We start from the raw sequence: 11,483 nt of genomic DNA, 5'->3' as shown, positions 1-11,483 counted from the left end.
TTTATTATTGAGCATGTTACGTTATCCTTTACTGCCGTTTACAGTACCAGGAAGCTAATTGTTTAATATAATTTCCCCCCTTCATTATATTCCTCTTAGTATTGGTCTGCCTTTGCAGATTCAGCCAGGCCACCAAATTGCTGGCAGGTCAACCAGACAAAAAAAAGGCTAACCACTACACCCAGGCTATTATTATTATTATCAATAGAAGGACACCCAGGCTAGATTAGCATATTTTTCTTCGACTTTATACGCATTGTTCACGCCACTTAAATGCTAACAATTACAGGTGTGAGGCGGGCCGCCTCCGGAGCCAAAGTTCCCACCCACAACATTCAATTTAATTTCTTTCTTTTATTATATCCCTTGACCTTAGTATTAGTTCAGCCACTTTGCAAGTTATTATACGTGACTGTCAGGCTATTATAATTACCAGAGCCAGCCGCCAGGTCAATATACTTTCCAGAGTCGACCATTAAATATCATATAATTATCTACCTGTCAAGATTTGGCTAGAGTAATAATTCTTTCTGCCCGACGACAGTATCATGTAGTATGTATCACCGTGACACTTCTTAATTTTAACCCATCCCTCTTAAGGATTGCTGCTTATTATATGCTCACTCTTACAGGCCCTCCATGAAGCAGGCAGCCCGTCGCCAGCAGCGGTCCTCATATCTCCGAACCAATATAGAAGCATCAAGAGGAAGTATAGGCCAATAGGCCCTCTGCAGTTGCTTCCATTCTTATGTTCTCATATCCAATTAATACCCATAGTTTCGTGTTTTGTTTTGAGTTTGTCAAAAGTTTGTTCACCTCACCCAAAACTGTTGTACCATATCACCTCACCCACGAGTATAATGCGAGTATAAGTATGGACGAATTTACGTGTTTATATATAACACGGGAGACATCTCCCGTCACGCAGGGTGCAGTCGCACCTCCACAGATCTCCAGTATCATCTATTGATAATGGTATTGGCTCAAAAGGGCCTCCACCTACGGGCTATTCATGCCCGTGCCACCTTTTGGGTGGCTTAATCCTCATCAATCAATCGTGTTTATATGCCTTACGGGCTATTCATGCCCGTGCCACCTCTTGGGTGGCTTAATCTTTATCAATCGTGTTTATACACAGCAAATTCAGCATCGCTTCTGTGCCAGGTAAGTCCACTACCGGCTCACCATAGCCCGTGCTACTTGGAATTTGTTCCAAGTAGCTGAATCTATTACAAGGTGTTTACAGGTTACAGTTGTGTGTAACCTGTTCTTAGATCACTAAGAACAGGTTACAGTTCTGTTACCTAGCAGTAAATAGGTACCTGGGAGTTAGTCAGCTGTCACGGGCTGCTTCCTGGGGGTGGAGGCCTGGTCGAGGACCGGGCCGCAGGGACACTAAAGCCCCGAAAATCATCTCAAGATAGATCTCAAGAAGATAACCTGTTTTTAGATCACTAAGAACTCTTTGACCCGGCCAGGAATCGAACCCATGCCGTCCAGGATCACCCTAAACGTACACAGTACTGTGACCACCATAGACGATCATTGGTGCGGTGGTCACGGTACTGTGTGCGTTTAGGGGTGATCCTGGCCGGGTCAAAGAGTTCTTAGTGATATACAGTATATATATACTGACAGCAGGTTTTCATTTATACATGTTTCATTGAAAATGACTGCATATTCTATATTGATTTTCTTGTTTAGGGCTTCTATCCCTCTGACTAGTGCTCTTGCTTATTGGTTTAATTGGAAGAGGATTTCTCCAAAAATCATCATTGTTCAAAGTGAAGAAAAAGAAATAAATAGCTGTAGAATGTATTACTTATTATAAATTTACACAATGTTTCAAACCTACATGGTTCATTCTCAAGTGATGGGACAGCAACCCGTTCTCGCAAATTTAATAGTATAGGACAGTATAGGGCATATTAGATTTATACCATTAGGGAGGGCAGGTGCAGACAAATGCAAATAGGTGAAGAGTAAGGCATTAAAGTGTGAAGAATAAGGAGGAAAAATGGTACGAAGCACATACAAAGATTAATCAGGTGTAGTGGGCATGACATGTTGAGAAGTGTCTTCTATGTTTGCATTTTCGTGTTCGGTCTTGTTCTTACTATCATGGTGGGTAGAGTGAATAGGTCCGTAATTTGGGTATTTACTGTGGGTTGTTCTATTTTTATGTGGATAACTCCAAGAATTTGTAATCTTACATCTTGGGTTTTGTCTATTAAACAAGTGTTTTTATTCAACATTTCTCTTGTTAGGGTGATGTCATGGACTTATCTCATGTGATTTTTAGGGGTATCTGATTGAAGATGGCAGGTTAAATGCCTCGCCAGATTGGTCAACATCATACTCATGTACAGTACTGTACTTAGATTGAAGGCTATATCCTTCGTGGGGAAGGTGTACATATACTAGCATACCACGTTTGACTGCTGTAAAAGGTTCTCCGTCGGCTTCGAGCTGTTTTTAATGAGGAGTTCAGTAGTCTTCTTTGTTTAATAGAATATGATTAGGTCTATGTTTTGGTTAGTTGTGCTTTTTACTCCTTTATGGATTATATCTTTCATTATTCTTGCTTCTTTTTTATGTTCACTGTGCATGGTTAATATGTAATATACAATAATTTGATTGGAGGTGTTGTGGTTTCTGTTCTAGGTTCAGGATTTTACCGTTTATTTCTTTGTTGCTATAACCATTGTTAACTAACACTTGAGTTATTCTTTCAGACTCCCTACTCACTGTGCTCCACTCCGGGCAGTGGGTAAGGGCTCAACGAATATAAGCATTGAGAACACTGGCTTTGTATATTTGAGGGCACCCACTCCTACCATTTAGGCATAATCCTATGTTTGTAGGCTTAATATATATGCTGGTACTCAGAGTTGCTCCTTTTTTTTTGTTATTAGCACATCCAGGAAAGGCAGACTGATAATTTCACTATTTTCATGGGTAAATTGGAGTAATGATTTTGTCTTTAGATGGCTTTTTAGATCATTTAGTTTAGCTGGGTCTGAATAAATATATAACTCTATTGATTATTGAAGGGTTTATTTTCTACATTTTGTTCCACTCCTGGAACATCTTCACAAAGGAAGGGATACACAAGGTGCAAATTTATCTTAAATATGCATATGGAAGAGGTGAAGTTGTGTGGGGTAAGGTGTATTATGTGTACATAATTTTTTTTAATTACTTTATTAAAAATGAACATAATTTCCAGTGTGTGGGCTGATTTTTGCAGTAACTTTGGGAAAATGGGTGCCAATCTGGCATGCATAGTCCACATCATATTACTTATGAAATGGTGGAAACAATGACAAGACGACAATTGAGTGATGACAAGATGAAGTTTTACAGGGGAGGGAAATTTGGTGGTGGGGGGGGGGGGAGGAGAGGTGAGTTGTTGTCTTTCTTGTCTTTTCTCATCTACTTTCTGGGTGCTTTTCCATTAAGATATGATTGTAACAATCCCAAGCTCCCTGTGCCTCTTCAAGTGGGCCAGGTTCTGGCTCTGGTCTTTGGTTACTTAACCTATCACCTTACTTAACCTATCAACGGTATAGGTTAAGTAATAATTGTAATTAAGAAGCAATAAGATGCTTATCTTAACATACTAAGAAGGTTAGGTGAGGTCGGTGTTTTCTATGAAGCTCTTCAAGGTAAACTAAAATATTCACATTCAATTAGTATGTCACATATGCACTTATTAAATAAGCCAATATTGAGTGTAAGCAAGTGTGAGAACGGGTTGCTTTGGTTGGTCACCGGGCATCTATGACTGATGTGTTATAGTACTGGGAAGCTAGCTCAGCAACATAACTTTAGGGAACCACTGGGGTTCACCCAATAAAGGGCATTTCACTACATTAAACACATAGGTCTTGGAGGCCTAGTGCACTTCTTAAGATTTGGCTGTACCAGAGTGAAGCTCCAGTGAGCTACCGAGGACCCACACAGTGAGAAATGTGTCTCATTACTTTCAACATTTGATTTTAGTTTACCTGTTGTCTAAGCTTTGGAACAATCTTTCCTATTTCTCTGTCTTTGAATATCTGACTTAGCAGGCCAATTTGTTTTCCCACTCTGCTAAATGTAAAGATGAATTAAATGAATACTCAATTATAATTAAAAGGAAAAATTACAACACAAAAAGATTTACTTGATTTATTGACCAAAAATATAGTGAATCTGATGGTACGTGTATGAGGAAAGGAAATGCATTAAGGAACTCAAAAGAATGGAAATATTTTTGCAACATTCAAATTATATTATGATACAGTATAATCCATCCATCATAAATTATTACTTAACATACCTTGTATTGCTTATATTATACATACTGTATAAAGTGTGCCCTCAAGTATAGTATCATTCTGTCTTTGTAATATGAATATTGTACATATTGCCCTACTGCCAATAAACCAAATCTAATTCTGTTTAAATGCATTAATTTAAATAAATTATTTTTGTTATACTAAAATAGAGATCACATTTGTCCACACTGAGAAATAATGACAGGAATTTTTGGTTTATTATTTGGTCCTGTAGGAACATTTTCAATTTTTCGCATAACTAAAAGGCCATCAATTACTCTGCCAAAAACCACATGCTTTCCATCCAAAAAGTCACATTTGGAGCAGGTGATGAAGAACTGGCAACCATTTGTGTCCTTTCCACTGTTGGCCTGGAAAAGAAAATCCAGTGTTGAACATAATTAAACACCACTTTCTGGTAGTCCTGGTGACTCCCTGTAGCTATCCTGCTGAGATTATTCCAATCTATCAGTCACATCAATTGCATTTGGCCTACCAGGGGCCAGTGGCAGAGACTGGGCCCCCCTCACACGAGATGTAAGAAGCAAATGACATTCTGCCATCTCTGGGAAATATATCCCTAACGTCAGTGAAGCTGTACAATTTCACAAGGCTCAAAGGCCACTAAACGTCCAAATAATTCCCCAAACAATTCAAAATAAACATAAGAAAACACACAAAATTAGCTAGAAACTTATAGTATAAAATGCCACTACAAGGTGGCTTGGAGTTCAGTCCAGCATCAGCTAACAGACCGGTTCATCTGCTGATGTGTAGCCTAGAGCTACACCATAGTGCTTCTTTGTTGCATCTTCTTGTAGCAAGTCCGAGAGCTTCTAAGCTAATTGCTGGGCATCCTAGAACTCTTCCTGTGAAGGCCTCTTTTGCTAGTGGATTATTCCATTATGGTATCTGCTTCTCATAGGTGTTTTCTGTCTGGTTTTGTTGTGTGGATTTGTCTTTTTGTGGTATAAATTGCATGTACCCAGCGGTTATTTCCCTGGGTTTTTGTGAGCACTGCCCTTGCACTGACAGAGCTCCTTCTCCGGTGTGTTAAGAGGTTCACCCTTTCCAGGCCAGCCCACCAGTTTGTTTGTTTAGTCCATCAAGGATCACCTCGTTCGAGCAGGTTTACAACCCGGCACCTACGACCCGACAAGGAAGTAGGATATCCATGCCGAAGGAACCCGTCAAAACCCACCAGCGCAGACCTAACCTGACACAGGAGTCTGCACAACACACCACGGCAGCCGAAGTATGGGGAGTGGTTAGGATGGGCCTACATGCAAACAAAACGCACACTGCGGCCCCAGCATATGAGGTACGAAACGCACCACCCGTCCACTGGGTGGCGTGGCTCGTACACCAGGCAGACACACATATCGTACAAACACCAGGAAGGCATGTGTAACGAAGACGAAGAATGCCGAAACTGGAAGTATAGACGACGCAAAAACAAAACAAGGCGAAAACGAAGCAAAAGAAAACAGAGGACGGAAGGTAATCTGGTAGGTTGATACCTGGTTGATGGGGTTCTGGGAGTTCTTCTACTCCCCAAGCCCGGCCCGAGGCCAGGCTTGACTTGTGAGAGATTGGTCCACCAGACTGTTGCTTGGAGCGTCCCGCAGGCCCACATACCCACCACAGCCCGGCTGATCCGGAACTTCTCTTAGAAAACCGTCCAGTTTTCTCTTGAAGATGTCCACGGTTGTTCCGGCAATATTTCTTATAATCGCTGGGAGGACGTTGAACAACCGCGGACCTCTGATGTTTATACAGTGCTCACTGATTGTGCCTATGGCACCTCTGCTCTTCACTGGTTCAATCTTGCATTTTCTTCCATATCATTCACTCCAGTACGTTGTTATTTTACTGTGTAGATTTGGGACCTGACCCTCCAGTATTTTCCAATCAACGAGGCCGACAAAAGACCAGAGGGAAACCACATCGGAAATCAACAGACGTTCCAATAATATTGGAAGGTACGAAGAGACGCGCGAACCAACGAGAACCACGAAAAGCAAGCACATAGACAAAAATAAACCCCTGATCAAGGGACACGCAGGGACCCCGATATGAAGGGAACAGTATCGCGACATAAGAGCGAAAAGGGTAAGGAAAAGGGGGCGAAACACACCCCCAGGAACGACGGAACCGACGAACCTGAAGGAACACGGAACCGAACCCAGGGAGGGGTATACCCGATAACAACAGGAACACAGAGGAGGAAGGAACAACCCCACTCTGAGGAACTGCCAGCCCCACACCAAAGGTACAAAGACCCAAGAGGGGCAAACGGGGCCGAGGTCCCCCAGGCAACCCCTCCCTAACCCCGGAAACCTTGACAGCATGACCCGGAGCAGAGCTGCACCCACAAAGCCACAGCTTGACGAGGAAAAGCCGGGGCATCCGTGCAAACACTAAGGAAGGGAGCCCACTGGTCAGACCCATACGGCACGGCTGGAGGAACCGACTCGAATGCCTCTGCCGCCACCCCGGAAGAGGAAATTCCCTGAGACAGCCCGAGTCTCAACCCAACCAGACCCCGCCCCAACCCCGAAACCTGCCTATGGTTCGGAGCCGGAAGCAAGGGAGAAAGTGTGCAGAACAGACGGGAAAGGACGAGGAGCGGAAGGAGCCAGAGCCGAAGAGACCCCCACCCCCAAGTCCGGACCCCAACAACCAAAACAGGACAGCCTCGGGGCATCCGGGGCCGCAAACAACAAAGAGCATTGCAGTAACCTACACCCAGCAAGCAACGCCGCTGCCGCCTGCACCCGATTATCATGACCAGTGGCCTGGGTGAACGAGAGCACGTACCGACTACACCCGTCACACGACTCCGGATCACAAGAAATAATGACCCAACAGGCAGCATGGCGGAGGCACAACCGGTGAGTGTCACCCTGAGACAAGGGGACAGAGCAACCATCAAACTCGCAGGATGCGAGGGGGGAACTCCAGGGACACATCTATAGGACCACGGAGCCCCCGTGGGGTTTCCCAGGGCCCTTAGGTACACGCTAAGGGAAGCCCAGGCAGGGTTATCTTGAGGTTATCTTGAGATGATTTCGGGGATTTTTAGTGTCCCCGCGGCCCAGTCCTCGACCAGGCCTCCACCCCCCAGGAAGCAGCCCGTGACAGCTGACTAACACCCAGGTACCTATTTGCTGCTAGGTAACAGGAGCATAGGGTGAAAGAAACTCTGCCCATTGTTTCTCGCTGGCGCCTGGGATCGAACCCAGGACCACAGGATCACAAGTCCAGCGTGCTGTCCGCTCGGCCGACCGGCTCCCTATGGCACTTGTGAGAGATTGGGTACCGCGAACCGGTGCCCAAGTCTACCAAACTTCTGAACGCTGAACCCCCGGGACGTGTCCACTCACGGGGGCCAAGCGGGGAGTACCACCAACAGAAGAAATCGAAAGAAAAACACCTAGAACAGTAATGGGGACAATAAAGGCAGACCCCCCACCAGGCAAAAACAAAAGAAAAACCCTGCAAAAGGACAACGTACCCAGGCGGAAGAGAGCCGGCTGCTGTTATTGGTGAAAACTAGCTGTGCGGTACCCCACGCCCCTACCAGTGATGAAAACTACCACGTACCCAAAGACAAAAAAGGGCAACAAAACCCCAGCCGACTCCAAGGGTAGCCCAGTACCGAGCAGTAAAGGACACAGCAGAGGTAGAACCCAAGGTGACTTGTGGAAGGTAGCCCCAAGCCCCAAGGGCAGTACTTACAGGGTACCTAGGGAAGATAGCCCTAGGCGCATGCAGCCCGAGTACCGTGGAATCTTACTCCTGGCTCACACCCCACCGGTAGAGACAGTCCACACCACACGGCACAGAACTGAAACAAAAACCGGAGCCAGAGGCACTCGACCGGACAGTAATTCCATCAGCCAAGAACTGCCAGTTGGATCGCCGGTGTGGAGCAGATGGTGGCGCGGTGACGTCATGCTAGTTTGATAATTTTGTTTGGGGAGTTCTGTCCACTCGTTCGGCTTTCGGTAGCAATATTTTCACCAGAATAGGGGTTTGTTTTGGGGCGCCTACCTTTCTGGGTGCCTATCCCGGTCGATGGCAGACATAGAATGCTCCCAACCACAAGGGGGTTTCTATAGGCCATTGCTCCTCGTGCCTCTCTGAGGGGGCCAGGTTCTGGCTCGTGGTCCCTGGTAGGCAAGAACTCCTAGCACTTTGACTGATGCCAGAAAGTTATACATATCCATTCAGCCTGGATAGCTCCGGGGAGCCGATGGGGCTCCCCCCAGAAAGAAAAGAGATAGAAAGTTTTTTTTAGTGTAATACAGTAGTAGGAAAATGGGACAAACTAAATAAGCATGTTGTAGAAGTGAACTCCATTCATAATTTCAAAAGTAGATACAATAAAAAAAATAGGTTGGGAGTCACTGCATTAGAAGACTTGAAAAGCTTCAAAAGCAGGGTCCAAGAGCTGAAGTTCAATCCTGCAGGTACAAATAAGTTAGCATCTTCTCTCACCAATGACAATAATCCAGGTCCATCGTGCTTGAGAATGAAATTTTCATCAGGGAAGCTGGGGCCATATATACTCTGTGTGCCTGTTCCATCACCCTGGTGGACAATAAAAATACAAATTTATAGGATGTAAGAAATATAGCTAATAATTAACACAAAAAAGTAGATTAATTTATTATACTATAAAGGTACATGAAATATGGAACCCACAGTTAATGGAGAGTTGTCTGTATATACAATGTTAACAAATGAATGAGAAATCACTGAAATTACAATTAAAACCAAATCAAGTTCAAAGTTAGTGACTGACCTGGGAAAGCACAAAATACTGACAATGATGCTTAGATTATTAGTGCTTAGGATACCTACCAGTGTCTACAGGAAGGCATCAGCAAAAAGCCAGCGTTGAATGTAATGAAACGCCAGTTTCTGGGCGAGCCTCAGAGACTCCCTGAAGCTATCTTACTGATCTAATGCCATACTACTTGAGTGTCATCAGTCACAGAATTCTTTGTAAGCCTACCGGGGACCATGAGCCAGAACCGGCCCCCCCCCCTCAGAGAGGCAGAGAGAGCAATGGCCATGAACACTTTACATTTAAAATAGGTCATCCTGCCATCACTCGAGAAAGGACCCAGAGATGTAGCCTAATCAAAACAGACCACTGTCTGGTTGAAAATTGCAAACTATGTCCTAACAAATGCAGAATAACTCCCCCAGAAAGCAAACAAACAAGCTAAACTTCTTCCAACTAACACCCTCCCCCCCACAGGGGGAAGGAAGAGCCAGCCTGAATAAGTCAGGCCACCAACCTCCAGCTCTTTGAATGATGAAACCGCCGACCAGAGGGTGGGGAGGGTGTCAGGGGGAGCCTCCAGGGCTCACCCAGAAACTAGCATTTCATTACATTCAATGCTGGTTTTCTATGGGGAGCCCTGTCGGCTACCTAAAGCTAATTACCCACAGAGAAAGGAAAAGGGGAAAGAACTCGAGAGGCAGCAGCCCCGCAGAGCACAACTCGACAAAGACAGCTGTCTGCAACAGAAGCCTCAAAGCAACACAAAGTAGCAGAGGGCCCAGGACGGGCACAAGAGACCTGGAGGCCAGGACCATGACCGACCCCCCCAAAACCCAGAGTCCTATAACTGTCTAAAGACCGCCAAATGAGTGGCACACAACCGAACATCATAGGCACGAGGGTAGTCTGCACCCGGCCTAACCAACCAAGCAGCCACAACCAATGGATCCCCAGATGCCTGCTGGCTCATTCTGGACCGACACTTAAGTAGTGTGGCACTTGATCAGTAAGATAGCGTCAGGAAGCCGACTGACTCCCCATAGAAAATATTATCTACAATTTTTTTTTTTTTTTTTAGATATATACAAGAGTTGTTACATTCTTGTACAGCCACTAGTACGCATAGCGTTTCGGGCAGGTCCCTGGAATATGATCCCCTGCCGCGAAGAATCGTTTTTTCATCCAAGTACACATTTTACTGTTGCGTTAAACAGAGGCTACAGTTAAGGAATTGCGCCCAGTAAATCCTCCCCGGCCAGGATACGAACCCATGACATAGCGCTCACGGAATGCCAGGCGAGTGTCTTACCACTACACCACAGAGACTATGTTTAGTCTCAAACAAATTAGTCGTTTTTTTTACAATTTGGAGTAAAGCATGATTACCACTAAAAATATTTGTTGGTTATGCTTAAAGATATCATTATATAAAACATACCCTCATAAAGTCACCTCCTTGAATCATGAAGTCTTTGATGACACGATGAAAGCAAGCACCCTTGTATCCAATTGGAACTCCATCTTTACGGTATTCACCAGTGCAAAATTGACGGAAATTTTCACTCGTCTTGGGACAAACATCTGCATACAGTTCCATAATCATGCGTCCAATTTCCTGAAATGTAAATCATACATCAATTAATTATAATTAATTAAATACCGACATGAGTAATACACAGGGTAACTCCTGTTGGTAAGTAATAACTTGAACATACTTTTGTAGTGAAGATTTGGGTAAATTATATTGCACGCATAGCGTTTCGGGCAAACATGGTACATTTCGTGGCACATTTTAGGGTACATTACATGGTACATTACATGTACATTACATTACACAAACATTCCGGATACATAGTCACTGCACTACGCTTACTAATCTAACTTACCGTCTGTCCTACAGTTATATCAAAGAACACGACAGGATTATTAGCATGTCTCAGTTGCTGCTGAATCTGATTCCAAGTGGGCATTTTGATATATGATAGTTACTAGCAAATTTGAGGACATTTGCAGCAACGCCACGTTTGTTTGTTATGACGCTCATCCATCAGTTGGGCTCCAGTGGCCGTACTTACGTTTTCTTTTATTTTATTTTAGGGTTACTATCTAAGATTGAATTTTTTATTTATTTACCTGAGGGCCACTAATACTATTGGTCTCGACGAGAACAGGAAGCCGGCGGCTTGTCAAAAGTACCCTTCTTTGCCCTGACGATCTTTTCCAGTTGAATTTTAAAATTTAACAGAGTTTTGGTGTTGTAATCATCATCTGTTTATTTAGTTTAGTTATTTATTTAGTTTATTGAGTTAAAATTCCTTCTGATGTTCTGTTGCTTTTTTTGCTGTTCTTTCATCTATCGTTAT

At 44.1% G+C, this 11,483-nt stretch overlaps 1 protein-coding gene across 1 annotated transcript; it reads right to left on the bottom strand.

Moving 5' to 3' along the window:
* Positions 1 to 4,159: 4,159 nt before the first annotated feature.
* On the bottom strand, positions 4,160 to 11,178 carry LOC123773488 (peptidyl-prolyl cis-trans isomerase H). Its single transcript, XM_045767307.2, has 4 exons — positions 11,007 to 11,178; positions 10,559 to 10,735; positions 8,826 to 8,918; positions 4,160 to 4,693 (listed from the first exon to the last, which is right to left on the bottom strand). The coding sequence occupies exons 1-4, from the start codon at positions 11,088 to 11,090 to the stop codon at positions 4,496 to 4,498; spliced, it is 552 nt and encodes a 183-aa protein (XP_045623263.1). The 5' UTR covers positions 11,091 to 11,178; the 3' UTR covers positions 4,160 to 4,495.
* Between the last annotated feature and the right edge of the window lie 305 nt (positions 11,179 to 11,483).

The sequence above is a fragment of the Procambarus clarkii genome, chromosome 89, assembly GCF_040958095.1.
Source record: "Procambarus clarkii isolate CNS0578487 chromosome 89, FALCON_Pclarkii_2.0, whole genome shotgun sequence".
In the NCBI taxonomy this organism is placed as follows: Eukaryota; Metazoa; Arthropoda; class Malacostraca; order Decapoda; family Cambaridae; genus Procambarus; species Procambarus clarkii.
Note: the sequence above shows the minus strand (reverse complement) of the source record. Positions and strands in the feature narration are given on the sequence as shown.

Bases quoted from the DNA above. Each gene is read 5' to 3' on its own strand.
- LOC123773488 (XM_045767307.2), bottom strand. From the start codon at position 11,090: ATGCCCACTTGGAATCAGATTCAGCAGCAACTGAGACATGCTAATAAT. The intron at 10,736-11,006 runs GTAAGTTAGATT...TTTACATTTCAG, and splicing joins ATATAACTGTAGGACAGACG to GAAATTGGACGCATGATTAT. The intron at 8,919-10,558 runs GTATGTTTTATA...ATTGTCCACCAG, and splicing joins AAGGAGGTGACTTTATGAGG to GGTGATGGAACAGGCACACA.